The sequence below is a fragment of the Homalodisca vitripennis genome, chromosome 2, assembly GCF_021130785.1.
Source record: "Homalodisca vitripennis isolate AUS2020 chromosome 2, UT_GWSS_2.1, whole genome shotgun sequence".
NCBI lineage: Eukaryota > Metazoa > Arthropoda > Insecta > Hemiptera > Cicadellidae > Homalodisca > Homalodisca vitripennis.
Window position 1 is genome coordinate 82,228,169 of NC_060208.1, and position 25,174 is coordinate 82,253,342.

Here is a 25,174-nt window from a genome sequence, read left to right on the forward strand (position 1 = left end):
GGTAGCAAACTGAAAAATGTAATATGATCAGAGTTTAACCACTCTTATTTATGTTTTTCACGTATTGGAGCATTTCCGGTTCAAAGTTTACCTTATTAAACCGGTCAAAAAATACACACATATGCAGCTGTATAAAATTTACTTTGGTCAAAAGCTTATACTTCCTGATCTTATAATCTACTTTTGGTTTAAAATATATCCAGTACCATAGTGTTGGGTTTGCCTTGTTCTGGTGCAGAAAATATACACACATACATATAAACTGAGTAACTTTCGCAGTATATTCAGTTTGCGTAAAGATATTATTCTAAAAAATAGCTCGTATTTGACGTTTTTTGTGAATAAATAACTTTTCTTTGTCCTTTTTGCTTCAAAACCAATATGCTTCCTTTAACCAAGAGGAATGTATGAACCACATATTTAGCCTCTATGACCCTTTACATAAGAGTTAATGGTGAGAAAACGACATTGACACGATATTCTAACCCTGGTTACATTTAAAAAGTATGACATACGTTCTTATTGTTTATTTTAGTTTGATAGTTTTACAATATATTTTGTTTTCTAAATATTGTTAAGTAAGAGTAATATAATTATAACGTATTTTTTGTTTATTAAACCTGCTGCCCGGCTTGAATAATGATGAACTGCTTGGTAAAATAAATAAAAGAATTTCTTGTTCTAGCAGGTATTACGGTTTTCTTTTCAACAACCAGGAGAGGAGTTATACATATATACAAGTATAAACGGTTTGAAATTTGAATTTTGGTTATCTGTTTACAGAAGAGAATTTGACGTTTCAATAATTTATATTCAGTTACATTCTACGTTATTGATATGAATGAAACGTCGTTGTTGTTGGGGAGTGCCGATGGCCGAGTGGTCTAAGACGTTGGACTTTGAGTCTGAGTTAGAGATAGCGCAGGTTCAAATCCTGTCTGTGGCCGTTGCACCTTCAACCTTGTACTGTATCGACTCTCCCCCTTGTTCTGTTTGATAAGATCCTCGCACAGGCCAGTGGCCTATGAGGACGGACAGAATAATGCTTAAAAGGGGATCGGCCTCTCCTTTTTATTAAAAAAAATTGCAAAATAATTTCTCTCTATCGAACCAGAGAGAAATTACAGCAGTTTCAAACATCTGATATTAAATTATAATTATAAATACCGTACTTCAATATTGCAACAATGTTTATACTTTATGCTCTGGTTTACTGATATAAATAAGTTTACGGAAAATAATATTGCAGATATTAGATGCAGTATTTCCTATCATTTTACCGATAAATCATTAAATTAATACTCACGACATGTCTTTTAATCTGTTATTTCCTTCTAATATTGTTGTATTGTAAGGAAATTATTGTTATTATTTGAATATTAGCACATTAAATACGAGAAATTGTTGAATAAGTTGAAAATTTTTATATTTATGTCAAATTCCTTATGATAAATTAAGGCCTGTTTTATTCCTGTATTATAAAAATTATACTTTACAATCTACTCAAACACTTGAAATAAAAGCGTTTGCGAGAGAAAATACATTTTTAAAATCCGGTAAATCAATATTTAAAGGTTATATTAAAATTATCACAATCGAAAGAACACTTTACCAAATCACAACTTCATGTAAATGTATGTTTCCATGTTCTACTAAAACAATGGGATGAGTGACCAACATTAGTAACAATTTATTAGCTTACTTAATTGCAGTAGCTACTGCCAAGCACTTTCCGTTTTTGGCCGATAGCCCACACGTTTATTATTGTATTCCAATACACCCATGTACAACAATACTGACCAACCAGATGTGTGTAATTACCTTTTAAGGTTAGGTTGGCAAGTTTAGTCGTGTTCTGTTCCAAAAAAACGTTGCATACTTGAAAGGCCTGATAGCTACCAAACCGTACGTTTAGAAATGTTCAGCAATCATGTTAACTGAAGGAGATGGTGACCTTTTCTATTTACAATAATATACAAGATGGTGTTTATCGAGTGTTGTGTAAGTATTTACGACTCTATAGTAAGAAAGTTGACTGGATCCTCTAGGATTATTAGTATTGGACAATGAGGTTCAAATGTTGAAAATTCTAGGGTAGCAATAGAAATGGATAAAATAAATGAAGATTTATTAGATATTTCACAGTTAAATGACATAGAAGCTGAAAATGTTAAAAATTATAAGATAAAATGTATACTATCCAAAAAGCCTAACGAAATAAAGAATAATAACATTAGTAGAAATACTGACTCTATTATAGATAGTAAATTAAAATTTAAATAGTAGTGCTTTACTGTGTAGTTTGACAGTGCATTACAGCATAACCATGTTCAGTTATTACGTAATAAAAATTTAAAAAAGTTATACATTTTAATTTAGTTTGCTGTAGAGTAGGAACATTCAATTATGCAGCCGGTGATAAAAACTACTACTCATACATTCACCCCAATTACATGTTTAGGCATATCTTATTTCTAATTAATTTTGCATGTCTCCCTTATGTATAAAACGATATGACCGACATGATCCAATGCTGAAAAATATAAATTGCAAGCAGAAAATCTGTGGGAATACACAAGAAAAGCAAATCAGCGGCCTAAAGGCTGAGAGTTAAATGTCTGTCAAAGAAAGAAAACATGAGAGCTTCCATCAGTTCGCCGTGGACATTATAAACTTCCACATAAAGCTCCCTCCATTGAGCCGTATGTTGTTCAGAGTAAGCTCTTCGAAACTATGTCCACTTTGCTTTCACCGAGTTTATAAGAGAGTATTTCTGAGAAATGGACTACATGTCTGTCTTGTAAAACGGGTGGATTCCGTGGACCGTGTAATTTGTGCTACTCGACCAACGATAAATTAATTTTAATTTTAGAAAAATATTACTGAAAGTTTAGTTTAAATGGTATTAATTCAAATAATATTTTACTATATCTAGTAGATCCTCATGCTGTTTGCTTCATTTTCAATCGCTCAAGACCAGCTTATAATTATTACGAAGTATCTATCATTACAATAAACTAACTAGTAAGTAACTTATATGCAACCAGAAACTAAATAGTTTTAAAACTTTCTCACATGTGCTTTAATCTCTTAAACTTTTAGATCTACTTGGAAACACTGCATGGCATCAATGATTGAGTCTAACGTTTGTAATATTTTTTTGTAAGATAATAGCGTTAATTAAAAGTATAACTTAATGATTTACATTAACAGTCTCATTAACAAAGAATTTAATCGACCTGAAGTTTCATGTTGAATTAAATTAGTCTTGGTCATATAAACTAAATTATGCAAAAACTAGTAACTAATTTTAGACCTAATTAATGAAGGTGAAAGCAGTTTAAAGAGTTTGAAAAAAGTTAATTTATTACGCAAAATAACACAAAAACTACGAAAAATGACACTCGCACATGCATAAAATTGGAAAATACCTTAAGTATATATAATGTTTTGAAGTGTTACAGTTTTAAAATTATATATATATATATATATATATATATATATATATATATATATATATATATATATACATATAATTTCAATAAACAATGAATCACAAAAAGTACTTGCTCCGCCGGGAGTCGAACCCGGATCTCTCATTTGCCGGGTGAATGTGCTACCATTACACCACAGAGCGCTTACTTTTTCCGATTCAATTATTTTGTATTTGGCCGTATCTGTCACATAAGCAAACTAACATATGATGAAACATATGTTTAAATTAGTTTGAGTTTTTTTAATTCATCCGTATCGTGCATTAAGTCTGTTATTTAATCAGCAAATGATCATTTTTCGAAACTTGTGCCAAAAAAATCATCACGATTAAAAATACATTAATATTGTCATGGGTTTGTTTAAATGAACATTCGATGAATATTGAATCCACTAAACATTTATTTATCTAATAAATAAGTATAAATATATCTGCAAACTGAAAACCACACTGGCTTTAAATAAAGTACTTGTTTAAAAACTCAATAACTGTAACTAATGTGATTTTCTACAATCCACTATTAAATAAAATGTGTATCTATTTACACACGAGTCTCTTTAACACTAACACAGTAAATAAATATTAACACAAATCCATATATCACGAGTATTATCACTTCACAAGTTCAGCTCAACTGGAGCACAACTTAATTCGTCGCCTCGCTACAACTAAGAACATTCAAATTCCAGAAATTACTAGACCAGTGGAGAAGGGTCTGAGTGCCCACCCCACCACTCATGTAAGGAGGGGCGGTCACGGGTGAGATGAAGAAACTCCCCCCACCCGTGGGGTCACTCTCTCTCCAACAATGATATTCATCTATTATCCATTTGTATCGGGATTTTATCTGGAACATTTTCCCACACTGTCGTAACAATATGTCAATTGAATACACATCTTTCGAGTTAAAATAGCATTATGTTCCAATGTCTAACTTATTCACCTTCTAAACATAATTTTTTTACTTAATTTGTTTCTTCTAACCATAAATTACTTTTGATATTTTTATTATCATTTAATTCATTTTTAACATTATTATTTCAGTTTTTTTTTTAATCCGTCGGTTTGAGATTTTAAATATGGAAAAATATTAACAATTGTTTCATTTGAATTAAATAGATTTAATTCTTTAGAATACACTTTGATATATGATACTTTAAGAAACTCTATAATATTTTCTTTTTAATTCTTTGTTTGAAGGTTATTTTTGACGATGGAAGGATTGTGAAGGAAACAGGATTTTTCCGGACATTTGCCATCGTTCAGTGAAACAAGAAAACAGTAACACTACGTTTAGAGATATGCAATCTGATCTCTTCTTCAGGTGAAGAACTAACCTAATACATAATTACAAACTAGGTTAAAATAAACAAATCTTACTAAAGCGTTGTGGCACGCCTAAGTCAGGAATCACAACCTACATGTTGTTTGTCAACTTCACTAACTCTAAAGACATGCACTTAATACAAAACTATACCAAACACTAATCATTAAAACTAAACTACGGAATACAGGTCACAATACGTCTTCGCTCGTCTACTAACCACCTACGACTGACCAGAGGGACTAGCAAAATGGTAATCGTGACGGCTGGCTAAAACAAGATGTATTTTTATAATTTATAAATCAATTCTGCTTGAGATAAAAAAAAACAATTTTTAAGTAATAAATCTTGAATATATCTAATCTTTCTTAAATCATTGACGGTTGGGATGATTTTGAACTGTCTTTCAAAATCAAAGCTTCCGATTCTTCAATATTTAAAGACAGATCGCTCTTATGATATTGGAACATTTCTTTTCAGCTTTTCTGCATTTGGTATTCCATAGTTATAAACTTGGATTTTCCCCACTTTTTAATATAATTAAACTCATTGTCTTTAATTTGTTTTATTTTCAAGACTTTTCATCTAGTTTTAGTAACGATTATAGTTTTTTTAATGTCTTGATTGTAATAAGAACATTTACACTTCATTTATGTATGGTGAAGTTTAAAAATTGAATAAAATTACATGATTTCAAGAACTATTTTTCCTAAAATGTCACATTTTAATTATTTCTGTTTGATTTCATAGACTTTCATAATTTCGTAACATTTGATTACGATTTAAGAGTATTTTTTCATTCCTTTATTAAAAAAATAATAAGAATTAGTAAGCTATTTATGTATATATATATTTATTATTTATACAATATTTTTGAATTGTTATGAAGCTTCCTCTGTTTGATTTCAACATTCCGTTTTGTACTATATATATATATATATTTTAATAATAAATGATATATATATATATATAGTACAAAACGGAATATAGAATCTGCCTATATATATATATAGCCTATATATATATATATATATATATATATATATATATATATATATATAGTTTAACTTGTTTGAATAATAAAACAATTTTTTGGTTGTTAATTAAAATACTATTTAAGTAGGCAGATTCTATAATGCATATTTTTTGTTATAGATCAATGTATTAACAAATTAAATTCTTCGAATGTTCGGTGGAATTTGGTAGCTTTTAAAGTATTTAAAAGTCAAATTCTTAGTTGAATGTATTTGGTGGAAACGTGTCAATAAATGTGGCATTAACATGAAAAGAAATCCAATCTGTTACAAAGAGACATTTGAGTGATTTCTTTCTACGAAAGTTATTACTTTGAAAAGAAAGCCAGGTGAGCTGGTTGATTGATAAACCTTGATGTGATCAGTGGTTGGACGAGGTGAATAAAGAATTTATTTAAATAGTGAGACGATGCCCATTACTTATCTTTGTATTCTATTATGTTGTTTTAATGATACCTCTTATTTCAATTCGGTCCAAAGAAACTTTTCGTTCTCAATTCAATATTATTTGGGCGTTTTTAACAAAATAATAATGTAATAGTTAAGGTTTTTAAGAATTATAGAAATTGTTTATTCATAAATATATTAACGGTAATAGCCTTAATTAAATAGATCCATAAAATATATTCAAGTAATTATTTTGTGTAGGAAATAAGTTATTTAACATCAATCAAATCGTTGTTTTATGTGACATATTTAAGAGAGTTTTTATTGAATCGCAAAGACCATTCATAAAAGAGCATTCAGTTAAAGCCTAATTAATTAAACTTTCCTAATTATAAACTTTGTTGTACAGAAGTAGATCAACGCTAAAGTTGAAATTAATTCTATAGTAGGATACAAGGGTGTACTAGTATTTAACAATACAGTTTATACAGTAAAAGTTTGTGAAGTTACTTTGTCCCCGTCACGAACTGAACACAACAAAGCGTTAATTGTTTGATCTCCCGCGGCGATGTTTGCTGACCAAAAAAATTTGCTTGGTGCTAATTAAGTGTAATTTGTCTCTACTAAACTAATCTATACTGTTTAATTTAACGTTTTTAATAGCCACAGAATTGTATAATGGATTGAAGTTAACGTACCCATAGTTATTTTATATTACTAAATATTTTTAAGTTAAATAATATTATTAAATAAGTTTTAAAGCCTGGTAAAAAGAGATTGTATACGATTGAATATCTATAAAACAACATTGCTAGAATCAGTGAGCTGGTACAAAAACACGAAGAATTCACACACGAATAAAGAAAAACATTATACCGGTATTACAAAACAGTGTAAAACGGGAAAAACCTCTTGAAGAAGAGAATTCGTTCTCCAAATGACATTTTTGTGGTTGCCAGACAGTAGGAAATAAAAAATCTGAGTTTATGGAGCAAGAAACTGAAAATGAATATATCTTATGAGTAAAACAGAAGATAATAAGTCTCTATACACATTAATCCTGCGACGTACACTTGACTGATCAAGACTATTTAACTCACGAAATAAATGCTTGAATCGTTAACCATCAGAGTTAATATCATTTGGATCTTAGATTTTAAATATTAATGTGAAAAATCCAGTGTTTAATTTTCGACATTTCCGGATTAAAACTGGAAGGATATTTTCAAGGTTTGTAAACAGTTTTGTATTTAATTGGGTCAGTTAAAAGCCGCCTGTATTGTCAGCCATCTTTGTTTTAGTCTCATAAGAAAATGTAAAAAAAAAAAACAAACATGTTATGCCTTTCGGTTATAAAATGTAACAGACTCGTTTTAGACACCTGACTAATACGTACCCAGGCAGGATATCCTCGATCATAATTACTTTGAAAAGTGATCAGGTAATTGTATAGTTTTTATATTGTTTTGTATTATATGTTTAACTATGCAAATAAATGTATTATTCACTATTCAATAAAATGGTTAAAACAAAATCAGTTGAAAAGTATTAAAAATCATTATTTGGAAAAGTTTGTACAATTTTTTTAAGTGAGACAATTTCTATAAATCCAAAGGGTGTGAGAGTGTTTGAAGTTTAATATTTTTAGAAGTTTCACCACATCTGGTTCTTTGTCGTCTCAGGAATGAAAATTATGTTCTTTGCCATGCAATACTTTAAAGAATACGGACAGATTTCACGGTTGAAACGTATGTCTCTGTTAAACTATATAATTTAGGTTCTGACCGTTTTCTCAGGCTAATTGGCTAAGCATCAGTGAAGCCTATGACTCTAGGGGGTGAAAAATTAGAATATTAGGATTAAAAATTAGCAGCAATATAAATATAATTACTACAACTAAACCTATTTTGGCCCATGGAATTAATTACAAACTCGTTAAATGTTTCACTTTAAAACTATTAACTATATTTAAAATTCACATAAAATTGTTCATTTAGAATTAGTTCATCAGATGCTTTTACAAACTAAGCTTCCTGATGGATTTAATCTAATGTAAGATAATGGTTAAGGCGTTTAACTTTATTCACTATTTTTTATTTTCCTTATAAAATTAAGAAATGTGTTTACTATATTGAATTATTTTAGTAAATAAGTTTAATGACAGTATTTTAATACTCTACGTACAGTAGTTAAAAATAAATTTAATTAAAAACGTTTTCTGTAAGTATTTATACATTTTCATTCTTTCTCTTGAAAAAGTAATATCAGACGTAAACCATTAACTGTATACATGGATAAAAATATAGAAGTTTTGCCGTTGCTAAAGCATAAAGTAAATGTTATTTAAATAACAAATTTTACAGGCAATTTTATATTTTTCAGTAAATTTATTTGCCTTAGACTCTTCAAATGTGATAGCAAATTTGAAAGTTAGATGATGGAGCCTTCGAAATAAATCACATTCATTTTAACATAACAAATAATATCATGTCTACATATCCACATTTTGTGCACTGAATTGTTATAACTATCGAGCTACTATCGAGCAGAACAAACATCTTTTTGTATTGGTGCATCGTGAGCGAGACAACAATGTTATTGGTCCAATTAATATGCAACACGAGCGTCATATCACCGAGTTGACACTATCATCAAGGCATGTGGTGCTTGCTTTATTGTATATATATATATATATATATATATATATATATATATATATATTTCTAAGGAAGAAAAAGCCATTAAGTCTTTAAAATATAACAAAAATATCGTAATTTTACCTTCCGATAAGGGGAATTCTACAGTAATCTTGAATAGGAGTGATTATATTAATGAGGCTAACAGGCAATTACAAGATTCTACTGTGTACATGACTCTGGAAAAAGACCCTACTAACGATTTTAGTGCAGAAATCAAAGAATATCTCTTAGAAAATGGCCCCAAGCAAAATATTTCTGATAATATACTTAAAACTTTAATCCCAACACAACCAAAGTCACCTGTATTCTACATGTTACCTAAAACACACAAACTAGTAAGACCTCCTCCAGGCCGGCCTATTGTTGCAAGTATTGGAGCTCCTACAGAAAAAATTTCTGCTTACGTAGATGACATTCTACAACCTTTTGTTAGAGAGTTGCCCTCCTATATCAAAAATACCAATCATTTCTTAGAAAGACTATCGGAAATTCCTCAACCATTATCTGGTGAAATAATATTAGCTACAGTTGACGTAGAATCACTCTACACCAATATTCCACATGATGAGGGCGTCGAAGCAATTGGGAAATTTTTAGATGAAAGACCGAAAAACACTTTACCCACTTCTAATTTTATCACTCATTTAATTACTATGATCTTGACTATGAACAATTTTAAGTTTCTAGACAAAAACTTTCTTCAAATAAAGGGCACAGCGATGGGGACAAAAATGGCTCCTTCATACGCCAATCTTTTTATGGGGTTACTCGAGAAAAACTTTTTATCAACCCAAAAATTTCAACCCTTGGCTTGGTTTCGTTATATTGATGATATATTTCTTGTTTGGAATAATGGAATGGAACATTTGAAACAATTCCTAGAAGAATTAAACGATTTTTCATCACTAAATTTCACCTGGAAAACATCGCCAAATTCTGTGACCTTCCTTGATGTAGACGTTTTATTAAACAGCGGTCGTTTTAAAACTAAAATTCATGTCAAGGACACAAATAGTATGCAATATTTACATTATGATAGCTGCCATCCACAGTATGTAAAGAAATCTATACCCAAGGGTCTTGCTCTAAGAGCTAAGAATCTATGTACAGATGACACTGACTTCCAAAATTATGTAACAACATTATCAAATTCATTAATCAACAGAGGATACCCTGCAAAATTAATTAACAGTGAAATAGCTAAGCCTAAAAACACAAACCATGTTTTAGGTGTTGTGGAAAAAGATGCCAAATTTGTAACTCAGTACCATCCTGGATTATACAAAGTAAATGGAATTATGAAGACCGCCTACAAAATATTGGAACAATCTCCAGAAACAAAGGATCTCTTTAATAGACCTCCTAGAATTATTTTCAAAAGACCACCAAATCTGAAAAATCTATTAGTTCATCCAAAATACATTAAAGATAAAGACAACAGTCAAAATTTCAAACACAAATGCCATCCATGCAATAAACCACGCTGTGGAATATGCAATATGATGCAATCTACAAACTGTTACAAAAGTTGCGTTACGCACAAAAAATATTCTATTGCAGAAGATATCACATGTAACAGTGAAAATGTAGTCTATAAATTATCCTGTCAACATTGCCCTAAAGACTACATTGGAGAAACATCTACGTCACTTAGGCTGAGGATGAACAATCATCGTGCCGATGTTCGACATCAAAATTTACTTAGACCCGTATCTGCACACGCTGTCCAACACAACAAAACCTTTGAAAATTGTTTCTCTCTAATTGGCATCAAGAAGTTTCAAAATTATGACAATAAAGAATACACAAAATTATTACTGAGAAGATATGAGCAAGCAAACATAATGGCTCTTCAATCAAAATCACCAGTTGGATTAAATTTGAGACACAGCTAATTTAAATTTATTATTCAAACTTTCTATCTATCTCTGTGTTTAGGAAAGGTTACATGTTTAATTTTCTTCTTTGATACCATATGTTTTGTTTTGTTGTTTCCAATGTTTATATAACCTTCATTTTTATATTTGTTTATATTTTATTGTATACATGCTTTTGATAATGTTACTGAAAAGTAACGAAATATTAAGCTTTTCAAGTTGAAGAAACATGTTTTGTTTTCTTTTATACATATATATATATATATATATATATATATATATATATATATATATATATATATATATAATATGTCAAATGAAATATAGATTACGTATATTCATACTATAATATTTTTAAAAGTAAAAACCTATTTTAATGAAACCTTATTTACGTAAGCAGGATCTGCCAATACTAAAATTGGTCGAAATGTCAAGTAAAATTAAAATGGCACCCATTTAAAATTTAATGTTTTTTAAACAGTTCTAGTCAACTAAACTTTTACCATAATAAATTAACGAGAAAAATTTCGTATAGTAATTAAATGACAGTCTAAATTTTGAAATTGGATAAAAATTCACATTTTGCAAATTTAATTCTGTCACAAATGTCCGGTCACAATAACACAACAGTCCAAAAATAAGACAAATAAAAACTAAAAAATACTTTGAATCGGTTTAGTTTAATTTAAATATTTCATTATAACACACAGGGCACATTTCTCCTACACCTTGATAACGTGTGCTAATCGTCAATGAACAGTTTCTATGACATTTAATGACTTAATTTTTTATAACAATTTAGCGAGACATTTCCCCTCTGTACCAGTGAGACGCCTCAGAATATCTTGCCTCTTCAAATGTCATTTTATTGTTATTGTAAATGTATAAATAAAGATACAGTTAGAGGTTGCCTAATGAAGTAAACATAGTAAGTATACATAGCTATGTAATAGTAGTACATATAAAATTACTATGCCTGAAATTAGATATAAACTTAAAACATCTCATGGAAAATTCTAATTCATTATTATATTATTACTAGCACATACCCGCGGCTTTTCCCGCAATATATACGCAAAATTCCGTGTATTTGTTTGAATAGCTCCCACAAATTGAGTAAAATTTTTTAGATCAAAACTATTTTAGATCAATGTAGAGGAAATGTTTAAATTTAGAGGATATTTTAAAGTGGAATTAGTCATATAACATATATCAGGTACCCATTTTACGGTGTTCATGATAAAGAGAGTCAGAAGTAAATTAAAAGTGTGAGTAATTCTTATTTCAGGTTTTCCACTTCTAGTTATATTTTTGACGATGTATAATATAATTTTATAATAATTCAGTGTATCTAAATTTTATGGATGTAGATATTATTATTGAAAATTCAAACAAAAATCGCCAACACTAATGTAAAGATAATAGATGATACAGCAAAGTTCTTGCTTCTCAACCCGTGTTTGCAGTATCGTACTATTTCCTCGGTCCAGTCAAGGAATTATTTCAGTATTTATGTACCTAATCAGTATCATATACCTCATCAGTGAAAAATGGATGCGACGACACATCGACGACTTTCTGTCAAAAAGTTACATTTAGTGTATTAAATGTGACCCAGAATATAAATAAACTGGTTTGCCTACAATGTTAAAATAAGAAGTGTTGTTTCTTTTATTATGCTTTCACTCTATAAATGTAAACAAATATTGGCTAAAATAGTTAAAAATATGGGCGTGCTGTCAAAATGCAATTTTTACACATAACAGTGAAATAACTTAACTGGCTTTTTGAATTTACATTTACCGACCAAGAAGTGAATTTTTGCTGCATTAAAGACTAGTGCAGCGTACACCGGAAGTACTTTCGAAATAACAATAGGCCTATGTTCATCCTACAAATGTCCATGTAAAATTTAAGTACAATCCATTGAATAGTTTAAAAGTGAAAGCAAAACAAACAAAGAGACTTTCCCATTTATAATATTATTAGGATTAATCTGTATTGCAATTTATCTCCATCATTTGTTTCTACTTTTTAAACTCACTGTTTAGTTTTTATTTTCAAATATATGAATATCTAAAATGAATAACCAAATTACACAAATTAAAACTCATGCATGCCCATACTTAAATTTTAAATTATAGTGCTAAAAAGATACGAACGTAAATTAGAAGTTTAACAATGTTTTTTTGACGTTAAAATCAAGGCCAAATGTTTTAAATCCGTTTTTAAATGGCTCTAAACAATTAGGGAGAGATGTGATCGGTCAGTATGTGATTACATTTTTCGTACGAATTGTAATATTTTGTTGTTTACCACCACTTGGTAACTAAAGTAGCAGTAAAAACAATGCAGGAACAAAGTATTGGCCAAGAGCTCAAGTCGCGCTGTAAAGTATTCCGCAGCTGTTACAAAATTGCTCCAACTTGTTCTGTAATAATTCATGTCTTTCAAAACAGTATACACAGTAAAAGCTTTTGGTGGTTTTTAATCAAACTTGTGGGAGGAACATAACTAGTTTCAAAATAATTGTAATAAAGCTTTACAATAATAGGTTGGTTTCAGTGTAATTATTACTGTTACAAAAAAATAAGAAAGAATAAAAGAAAAGAATCCAACCAACCTAGAAAGTCAAATATTAAATCAGGTCCAGAATAAGAGATAAAAATATATTAACTTGTATTAATAATCAGATTTTGTGAGTAATTTGAATGAATGAATGAATTAGTTTGTTTTCATAAAGATTTTACAATATACACAAAAACAGAAAAGATACACGTAGTAATTATCTATAATAATAATAATAATAATATAATCTAAAGGAACAAATAAAAGTAACTAAACAGGTTTCTTATAACAAATTAAAATATTATCTGTCTGAGGATAGCTTGCTCTAAGGAAATGGGTCTACATAGGCAATGAGGTCTGTGGGTAACCCGAGATGCTCAAGATAAAGAATATAATTGCAACAATGAGTTTTAACTAGTATAACTTTAGTCAACGTGAAGGAGTGTATCCGAAGGGAGGAAGAGAGGGGGATGCGGAGAGGTAGCGGTCATAGCCGTTCTTAGTTTGTCGCTATCAGTGACTCGGCCTCTCCGATACAGTTAAATAAAAAAATATGTTATTTATGTGTTTTTTTTTAATCAAAACTGAACGCACAGAAAATATTAGTGTTGTTTAAATTTGAAGAAAGATTTCGATATAAAATTTGGGAGGTGTAGTAGCGATTAGTAGTTGAGATCGATGTATTCACTTTCAGAGATCGAATTCCGCTACTATTGGAATAGCGGGTATTATGTAAATATGAAACTGGAGAAAAGAGGTTACTCCAAAAGAGTGCAGCACATACGTACGCCAATCTTACCTTGCATCCACCTAGAACATCACTCAGCTGATGAAATGCAAACGGAGGTTCTTTTTTAGTAGTTCTATGTGCTCTGTCCGTTTTACTCGGCGGTCAAATGTGACACCCAGGTACTTGTACCTACTCACATTTTCTATAGATCTACATCCACATGTAGTGTCGAGATAATTTTCACAGCTGTGGATAACAAGATCTTGGAGAAAGTAATCTAATTTCTCAGACATTGAGAGCGGAATAAATTTAGTTTTCTGAATGTTTAAAGAAAGAAGATTTTGATCAAACTATTTTTTTAGCATATGGAGGTATTTGAAAGCTTTTATTTAAGTTTCTTCCCATGTTTTTGAACGAAAAAATAGTAGAGTGTCATCTGTAAATAAGAAAATTTTACTCATTTAGTAGTTCAATTTAGAGAAGTTGTTAATATATATATATATATTAAAAATAAAATTGGGCCCAGAGTACTGCCTTATACTACGCCGTAGCTCACATACTGTTGCCTATTATTCAGATACGAGGGCCCTGCCACGAGCCCCTATTGCCTCCAACAACTAATAATTTATCTTTGTGGACAGAATCCAAAGCTTTTTTAAATTACAGTCATTGCATGAGATGGAATCATTGATTTCTTAATATTGCAGGACCCATATTATAATTTATCTTAACTATGTCGGTTTATGTTGCAGGTAATGGAGTCATTAAAAGAATCAATATAATGCAAATTATTTTCTGGAAGCATTACTTAGTTATCTCAGAGAGTTTAATTTTGGTTTACCCTTAAAATAATAGGTAATAAGAATAACATAAACCCTTCAACATATAATTTTTTAGTCTAATATTTCCACTTAATTCTTGAGATTTATTTTGAGACCGAAATCGATTCTGAAAATTATGTATGTCAACATAAAATATTATTTGTAGCAATAGGTATTGTTATTATTAGCATACTGTTTATATCTATGAATAGAATATGTAATGTCAAATCAAGGCCAAGTAAAGGAAAATTACATAAAAATGAACTGAGTGAGACAAATCCATTCTACCTTTGAACTTTATCAGCCTGTGTTCGACACATTTCACTAAGTTTGCCTCAAGTTATAAAGTGACTAGAAGGCGAAAAGGAAATTGTCTTTCCGGACATCAACATGCAGAGTGCAAATACAGTTTGTGTCAAAGCAGACGGGATTAGACTGTGTTACACTATTGACAGATGTCACCAAACATCACTGATATTGCTTCCATTGCCAGCGCTCATATGTTATGCAACACGGATTACTTACTTATTTAATATTCAGACAAATGCAATAATCTTTATGTAAATGAAATTAGGATATTCATAATATAATGAAAACTGTAAAATATTTAAACTGTAGACCTTTTAGAATCTTGTCTTAATGAATCGTGTTTATAGTAGTTAATGTCTTCACACAAAGCAACTTTCATTAAAATGCATTTATCTGACATAAATAAAGCAAATATAAATTAAAAATATAGTAATAATAATCAATATATGTATTTACTAAAGAAAGCCGACACAACAACAAAAAGTTTAGAGCTCTTCTCAATTACCTAGAATTGTGACATTTGGGAAGTATGTTTAATTGGCTTGATCTGTTTACAATTCAATGAGTACCAACTTACTGTTCTTCTAAGGGATTTCTGAGAAATGATAATCTGAAAAATTAATGTATTTTAAACTATTGGAGATATATTAAAACACCCAATATTCATGAGAGTTTTTCCTTGTATTTTTGTTACTCTACTTGAATGAGTTCTTTAATATTATGTATGGACTTGGATAAGCAGACATATGATACACTATGGTTTAAATCTATATATATAAAAATGAATGTTTGTATGTTTGTCCTTTATGGAATCGTGAACTATTGGACCGATCATGATGAAAATTTGTACGTATATGTATTTTTCCACGGAGAAGGTTTATAAGCTATGCCCATCCCTTTCCCGATTCAGGATTCCGCCCCACTGGTTACAGAAATACCCATAAGAAATGCATTGCAGCAAACATATGTTAACGTCTTTTCAAATTTTTAATCAGCTGTTCTTTGTAAACATATATTACACTTATAGTTTTAAAGCATAGAGTAAGCTTAAGAGAAACGACAAATTTTGTTTAAACTGTTTCTGCAATCACTGTTAAACATAGACTTTACTATCCAGAAAATACAATTCAAATTTGATAATTCAAATATATTCAAATAAAAATTCACCTTTAACTGCAATATTTATTTAATATAAACCATGCTCATGCTTGATCAGAAGAGTAATGCAGATATCATAATTACTATCTTACGTTGGCTACAAATATAAAGAATGTTATAAAATCAACCTTAGTTGTTTTTTTTGACAGAAGTATGGTTCTCAAAACTCCGTGTGTACATATTCTCTCGATCGAGACAACAAAGCAAGCTCAATCGTGGCATCGGAGATATAACTAATTTAATCTAAAATTTATTATAGTAAAAAAAAATTTACTAAGTAATATAAGGACTTCGGTTCTTAAGATTTGCGTGCGAAGCCGTGGGTAACAGCTAGATAGAGGCAGGAATATGGTACATACCTTCATAATACGCCCAAGAGGCTCACGATGGAACGACTATCAATTATCTCAGCAATGTTTAGAATGTGATAGAAAAAGAATAAGTGAATATAGTGTACTGTTTTCAACGGGAAATTGCGTGCGAAGCCGCGGGCAACTTTTGCAAAAAATTATTGAAATGCGCAGCAAAGCGCGCCGGGCCCGCTAGTATTGTATAAAAAAGGTTCGATTATCAGTAACCAATATTTAGATAAAATAAAACTATTTTATAACAAATCGGAACATACTCGTATGGTTTGTGCCTTGTAACTACTTTTGTGATAGCTTTGATCGTGCTTAATCGTGAAGTATAATCAATAGCTATACTTGATTGTATTTGAAAATGAGGATTGATTTGTTAGCCTTCTTTATTATTTTTACATAACATTTATAACGTTGCTTTTCATTCTTTAGGCTAATTAGAATACTAATAACAAAGAGTATTTTTATTTTGCAATATTCATAAGTCTTAATTAAAATGCTAACACATAATTAAAACATTATCCTCCAGATTTTAGTTTATACGCAGATGTCTTATTCATTACGATAGAACTAACGCCATAGCTCATCAAAAAATCAAGCATGTAGTGATTAGATTTCTCATTCGTTAGCTTGCGCCTTTATGTATTACAAATCATAGTATTTGTTTTTCCGAATTATGCCTCAGTCTGTTCATCTGAAATCACCCCTAATGGCTCAAAAAGATTTTGTTAGCCCTTTCCGCTGCATAATCTGTCGTTTTACTCTTATAAAAGATGGTAGTGCTGTTGGCGAAAAGTATATCGCCCAGTACACTGATCTAACCTAGTGTTGTTTGAGCAGCACAGTGCCAATTACCGAACCTTATGGGACACCATAGCTAACCCAAAGGGGCGAAGATGAGGCTTCTCATATAGAGAAGATCTACTGACAATCCTGTAGGTGTGAACAAAAAACTGCAAGGCCCAACTACATAATTTTATATGTTAACGTGCTTGAATCTCATAGGCAAAATTATCCTAATAGTTAACCCTAAAATCTTTACCTACTAAAATCTGTTATTATATTTTGGCATCTATATTTTCAAGTTCAGTTTAATCGGTTAAGTATGTTCATAAACAAACAAAATTTTCAATAAAATATAAAATTGTCAAACTGTCTAATTATGAGATTAAAGTAAGTTAATATAAGAGACCCACATAGTACTATTCGTAACCATGTAAATCGAAAAGGGCAACAAAGGATATTAACCCAAAATAACCTAGTGTAGCCATTTTCTCAGTAATATAACATACTCACACAGAGTATGTACATCTCACTTTATTATCTGGGTTGATACGGGATAATATAGATGAATCTAAGTTTACGGTAACATACTCTACTTATTGCCATATGAACTGTATTGCTCTCATTTTTACAAATCAATACTATAGTAAAATTACCATCATGGTAGCTCTTACACCATGTTTACCTCAGCAACATGTTTCTATTTGCTTAATTTATTTCTTTACCAGCAACATTAATAAGCAATTTATTTTCAGGCCTACAGTGTTTTCATTTTCAATCTCAATATGTAAATAACTACAATGATTATCCTCAGCAAGATTTTGGTAAATTTTAAAGTATTTCAAAAAAGGTGGCACCAGCATACAAATTACTGCTATGTCTTGATATTAAACAAATCCTACTTTGGTAGGATTGAAAAATTGGAGCTCAATTTGACTAATACTGTACAATACCAAAGGAATTCATTAATCTTGTAGCAGAGAAAATGTCGTTTGATTTATGTTTCTTTTTAATGGACAAAGTTAAATGAAAAGTGGTGAAGGTTGAAAAAGTGGCATCAAGCTGTGACGATTTATTTACTCCCAACTTGTTAGTTGTATAATATTCTACCAACAAAACTTGAAACTTGTGTTTGTTGATTTTTATTACAAATTTGAATTTGTTGTTTGTATTTAAATGTTTATTACAAAGTAGTACGTGTTGTTTTAAACGTCCATTGTAAGGAACACTTGTAAGGTTCTCGTTTCCAGAATTAACAATTTTCAAAAAAAACAAGGCTGTACCATTGAAAGAAGTGCTCCAATAAGTCTACACCTTGCTGTTCACCTCATGAAGAAATAGAAGTAGCTTTCTCTGATTTTATTTATTTATTGTATCAACGGTTACACCATTTCCATTCAATAACAAATTATAGACTCAAGAATACTTGACTACTTACTTATTAATTATATTATATCAATGAGAATTTATCAAGATAGTCTAAATAAGTGACAGATACATTGATAAGAATATCAAAAACAACTAAAATCCATAACAATAACGATTAAATTAAATAATAACAAAAAGCAACTAACAATATACACTGCTCAACCAATCTACTTATGTTGTTACACTAACAGAAAAAAAGCATCAAATTTAACAATGTATAAATAAATAAGTTAGAAACAATAACAATAATAATAATAATAACAATAATAATATTTTAACAATAATAAATAGATAAAAATTCAATAATTTGATGTGTGTGATAAATTTAACAGTGATAAAAATAAATAAGTTAACAACAATATAAATAATTTAAACAATAACATAACATATGACAATATTTAATAATAACTATATAAGCAACAACAATGACCAATTAATCTACAAATCACAAACTTAGATGTGAACTGGACGCAATAAATAATGTTAATAAGTGCATGATATGGTAAACATATGATCAAGACTAATTGGTACACAATAACAAGTAAGAATAAATATTAGTAAGTAGTTTATAACTTAAAAAGTCTTCTTAATGCTGATTCAGAATCAAAGAAGAAGTCATATCCCAGCCCCGAAGACAGTACATTTCCTCTTCTTTGGAGTCTAGGCAGACAACTATGATAGGCGTAGGATGTGGAATACTGGTGACGAAAAAACATGTCTCGAGATCTGGTTGATCCAGGGATGCGGAAACTAATCCTTGAAAGAAGATCATCACAGTCAACCTGCCCGGTGAGAAGTTTACGCAGGAAGACAGCATCAGCAAGTTGTCTTCGCACAGAAAGGGACAACAGCCCAAGAGACTCTGCTATTGTGTCAACAGGTGCTGCCATATAATCATAGCCCAGCCTAACTCCTATTATCCGCAAAAAGTGTCTCTGGATCTTCTCTAATCGATCTGTATCATCAACTTGATAAGGGGCCCAAACAACAATTGAAATGGAGGTATTGCCAAGTGACGTTCCAACAATGCATATACATTTCAACGAGCAATCATTATCGGAAAGTTGAAGTTGTGACTCAGAAAGTGAGAAAGAAGATAACAACCAAGAGTCGTCCAATCATCTAGCTACTATTTTAGACTTAGAAACAAAAAGAGCATTTATGGAGGAGCATCCCATACAAGTAACGGAAAGAAAAGGGAACCCATTACACTTTACTACCAATCATTACCAAACGGCGTGAAAAATGGTAAAAAATGGTTATCCTATTCTATTCAGCTGAACAAAGTGTTTTTTTCAAGCTGCATGGCTTTTACAAGCAAAGATCATAGAGATTCATTATTTATTACCGGGCAATACGTTTCTCCTAAGCATATATACAAATCTGTTGAGACCCACGAACAATCTCTTTATCATTATTTTGCAGCAATAGCGGCTTTGCGCAGCATATAAAATATAGTTCTGACATAAAAGTTTATAACAAAAAATCAAGCAAAAAAGGTAAACTAAAATTATTCTAAAAGATTAGTTGTTAAGAGATTAACTGACAATGTCCTATTTCTCGGCCATAAAGGAATATCATGTAGAGGCAAGATCGCTGAGGGTGCTCACCCTCTGGATTGCATGTAAAAACAAGGACATTTTCTGGAAATGCTAAAGTTGGCTGCAAATTATGACGTGATATTGCAAAACCATATCAAGGAATCCATAGAAGACAGCAAATTACAGAAACCTAAAACTATAAGAAAGATGGAATGCTCTGGAAAATCAACAAAGGACCAATTTGGTTGCAGTTCTCTAGTGACATTTTTGCGAAAGCCTTCATAAAGTGATAGTCACTATTGCTTCCATTGGCCGGGGATAATGTTAAGGGACCTGCAATATAGTGTAAAATCTAGCCTAATAATGGATAGCACACAAGATATTACCGTGATGGACTAATTAGCAATTTGCGTGCGATATGTCACCCAGGGTAACATTTATGAAAGTGTTTTTAAGTTGAGCGTGGTAAGACAATTCTACTTGACTAACTGTCTGTGAGAGTATAAAACTAGAAATCGACAAGTGGGGCATTTCTGCATCAACATTGTTACCCTTTTATTCGACGGAGCCAATAACATGAATTGACCTTACAGTGGTCCTCAAGCTCATTTACAACAAGACAACAATCTTATCTGTACAAATTGTATGGGCTATATTTAGAATTTAGTTGTTTCCGATACAATAGTGAACCTACTTTAAGCAGAAAACCTATTTGGTCTTGTAGAGGAATCCGCTGTATTCTTAAGTTCAAGCTACAAAAGAATGGCCGTTGGGGAAAAATAAACTAAAATAAAATTTAGTGTACACTATACATTACAGATACTTCAAAACTTGGAGCTACGAGATTGTGGAGTTAACATTACGCTCTTTCTTCAATTATTGACGAGGTGATTCTAAGAAAAGAACAAGAAACAAAGACGCAGAAGTTGGTTAATGTTTTAACGGTGTTTATTTATTTATTTATTACAATGAACGGCAATACACCTTTTTACAATATTTGGTTTCTTGATGACTACCATTTGCTCTTTACATCAATAAATTCAACAAAATTACATCCACATCATAACTATAAATTAATCAGATCAACAAAACATCTAAAACAATAACAAATTAACAGTAAACAACAAGAGCAACAATGATCAATTAAATATATAATATTCTTAAGGGAAAACGTAAGTAGACTATGTATAAATGTAACAATAATAGAAGTAACAAGAATAATTTTACTATAACAGTGAAATATGGCTATGGAACAATAAACTAATCAAGCTCATGCAGTATAGTGGCTGCCCTCCTCTTAAATGATGACAGGGGCATCCCAAAAAAATCCAGATTTGCAGAGACTGCATTTCCAATCCTCATCAATCTTGGAATAGCGCTGTGGTAAAGGTAGTTTGTCGAGAGATGATCGATGGTAAACAGCTGGAAATGTCTCGCCGACCGAGGAACGTGGAAATCAATCATTTGAAGTATCTCGGAACAATCAATGGTGTTATTAAGAATTTTGTAAAGGAACATCAAGTCAATGAGCGTTATTCTTGATGAAAGAGTTGGTAAATTTAGACAACGCTCCATTGCTTGAATGTCAACCTCTATGTATCTGTATCCGAGCTTGATTCCAATCATCCTAATAAATCGTCTCTGCACAGCATCCAAGGATGAACAATGTCCAATCTGATGAGGAGACCATACAACAACTGAATACTCCATTATTGGTCGGACCAGAGCAACATAAAGAGTCTTTAGAGAAGAGGCAGACAGTCCCTGCCTACAAATTCTATTGACAAGCTCAAGTGTTTTAAGAGCTTTTCTACATACATTAGATATATGAGCTCCAAAATCCAGATTTGCAGTCAGAAGAATGCCCAGATCTTTAACCTCCGTAACTCTTCTTAATGTGACATTTCGAAGTATATAGTTAAATTGATGAGTCTGTCTGGATTTTGAAAATGTTATCACCAGACATTTAGTAGTGTTTAAGTCCATGCCATTGAGTACGCACCATTCCTCAATCTTCATGAGATCCTCTTGTAGACGAACCAGTTGTTGATATGATGCAACTTCCCCGAATAGTTTTACATCGTCAGCAAACAAAAGGAAATCTCCTTCAAGATTCATGCCAATATCGTTCACAAATAAAGTAAAGAGGAATGGTCCTAGATGGGACCCTTGAGGGACACCAGAAGGTACTACAATTTCCCTCGATAAGACAGACGCATATTTTACTCGGAGAGTGCGGCCTATAAGATAATTGTGAAACCAGGATAACAAAGATCCAGAGATCCCAAGAGCTTCGACTTTCCTGACCAAGTGGGCATGGCTGATTCTATCGAAGGCCTTTGAAAAGTCTAGGTAAATGGCCTAGTTGCGTCCTAAAAATTTAGTTGCCCTAAATGTCCAGTTGCGTCCGGTTTTTAAAAGCGTTTAGAATGTTATTCATGAAGACAACTAAGTTAGTGGATGTTGATCTGCCCTTCTGGAAACCATGTTGTTGCGGAGTAATGACATTCCTGAAGCTGAAGGCAAGTTTATCAAGAACCAGGCTTTCGAACACCTTAGCTAAACTAGACTGAAAAACAACAGGCCTATAATTCTTTGCTAATGATTTGTCGTCCGACTTATGTATTGGTATGAGGTATCCAGCTTTCAAATTTGAATGAAAGACTCCTCCGGCAAGCAGATAGTTCAAATAGATAAACAGATGAGGCGCTAGTACTTCACTGAAAAACTTTAGAGCAGCAGCAGGAATTTCATCTGGACCGGGACTCTTCGAGATATTCAAGGATTTAAGTTTTAATTCGACTTCATTAGCAGATATGTGCATAGAGGAAAGATGAATGGTCTCCCCAAATGTGTAGACAGGCGCTGGTACGGTCTCCTTCCTATACGCAGATGAAAAGAAGTCCGCAAAAAGATCCGCTATAGCTTGAGGTTCTTCAGCTTGTTCATCCTCACACCTAAGACTTATTGGACTAGAAGTTGATGATCTGACTTCACGTAAGAGACTCCAAAACCTTTTAGGGTTACTTCTTAGACTGTCATCAGTTTCGGCAAGGTAATTTTGGTGGTTAGCTCTGGCCAATCTTTTACAATCGTTTCGAACCTTACTGAACATAGCATAAGTAGCCCCATTTAAAGAGTTCTTATAGTCCTTGTGAAGTATCTTCTTTACGATAACTTCTGGACGATAAGTTCTTTCAGTTCTTTGGAAAACCATTTAGGGAAGAGATCCGGTTCCTCTATCTTCAAAGGGCAATTATTAATAATTGTCTCCCTAAAATTATTGCAGAAGTCAATAAAGTTATCTTCCACATCATCTAAAGGAGAAAATGATGGGTATGTTTGTCTTTGCACCCAATTGAATACTTCAGTCAAGTTACATTTCCGGAGATTATAAATTAAATTCCGACACTTTCTCTTAGTTTGGGGGCCAGCAGGAAGTTCAAAGACTAGAGCAGGGTGAGTGCATTCCTGATGTAACAAGGAATCTTCACAGTTCATTACTTCAATGTCATGCATTGATGAGAACACTAAATCAAGGATAACGCCTCTGGCATTTGAAATATTGTTAATTTGCTTCATTTGCAGGAATTGTGTAGTATCCAGTAAGTGACGTAAAGCTGAAGAAGGGGGGGTACATGCGGCATTGCTCCAATTTGCAGAGGGAAGGTTGAAGTCACCAGCTATGATAGTAAGATCATTCTTTCCAGTTGACAAGTTTGCCTCTTCAGCTGCATCGCAGAAACTAGTATACAAGCTAGAAGGGGAGCTAGGGGGCAAATAAACTGCACCAATCAGTAAGTTTAGTCCTGGAAGTTTAATTGATACGAACACATGCTCTACGTTGATGATAGAGGTCTTGACCTCAGAAGCAAGGAAATCATTATGAACAGCAATCATGATTCCACCTCCTGATTCTTTAATACTGGTTGATGATGAGCGGTCGCATCTAAATGTTGTGAAGTTGTGCGTCCCTAATTCAGAAGTAAGAATGTCTGGTGTAAGGTTTGTTTCGATAAACACAAGTATTTTATGCAAGCATATATTGACTGATTCTTTCAACATACACAGTTTCGTTCTGAGACCATTGACATTTTGATAATAAACTGAGATTTGCGAAGGTGTATTGCCATTTAGTAGTTTTTTGGAAGTTGTTTGATAATGGCTGGGATGCCATTACGAAATTGTATTGTCAATCCCTTTTCTCCTTTCTTTCTTCCAGCTCAATCTTCAGGTTAGAAATGTGTACTCTTGCTTTAGCAGTTCTATCTCTTGATATACTGATATTACCAAATTAGCTATCAATGTCCTTAACAGCATCTCCAGAAAATGACTCGAGGAATTGGCGAGCTTCGTAATCCTTTTGGAAAACTACTTTCATTGGTCTAGCTGAGTCTGGTTTCGGTTTTCCTACTCGAAATACTTTCACATCTTGGTGCTCCAGATTAGGTACAAAATTAGTTAGATTAGTTTTCTCACCAATTCCTTGTCATGTGCGATCTTGGAATCAATGACAGTGCTACGACTCTCTACCACATTATAAACCATTATATTACGAGCCCGCATTGAGCGATCATTAATTTCTCTAATAATATCTTCTGGCATTATTGCATTACTTGCATGAGTTTTTCCCCTAACTTCCTGCTCCATTTCATCCAGTCTC

The 25,174-nt window shown here is 31.7% G+C and overlaps 2 protein-coding genes across 2 annotated transcripts; both read right to left on the bottom strand.

Annotated features, from left to right (window-relative positions):
• Window positions 1–21,771: 21,771 nt before the first annotated feature.
• On the bottom strand, window positions 21,772–22,629 carry LOC124355702. The gene has a single exon (XM_046806860.1). The coding sequence runs from the start codon at window positions 22,627–22,629 to the stop codon at window positions 21,772–21,774; it is 858 nt and encodes a 285-aa protein (XP_046662816.1).
• Window positions 22,630–22,900: 271 nt separating this feature from the next.
• On the bottom strand, window positions 22,901–23,626 carry LOC124355703. The gene has a single exon (XM_046806861.1). It carries the CDS (start codon window positions 23,624–23,626, stop codon window positions 22,901–22,903), a length of 726 nt encoding a protein of 241 aa, XP_046662817.1.
• Between the last annotated feature and the right edge of the window lie 1,548 nt (window positions 23,627–25,174).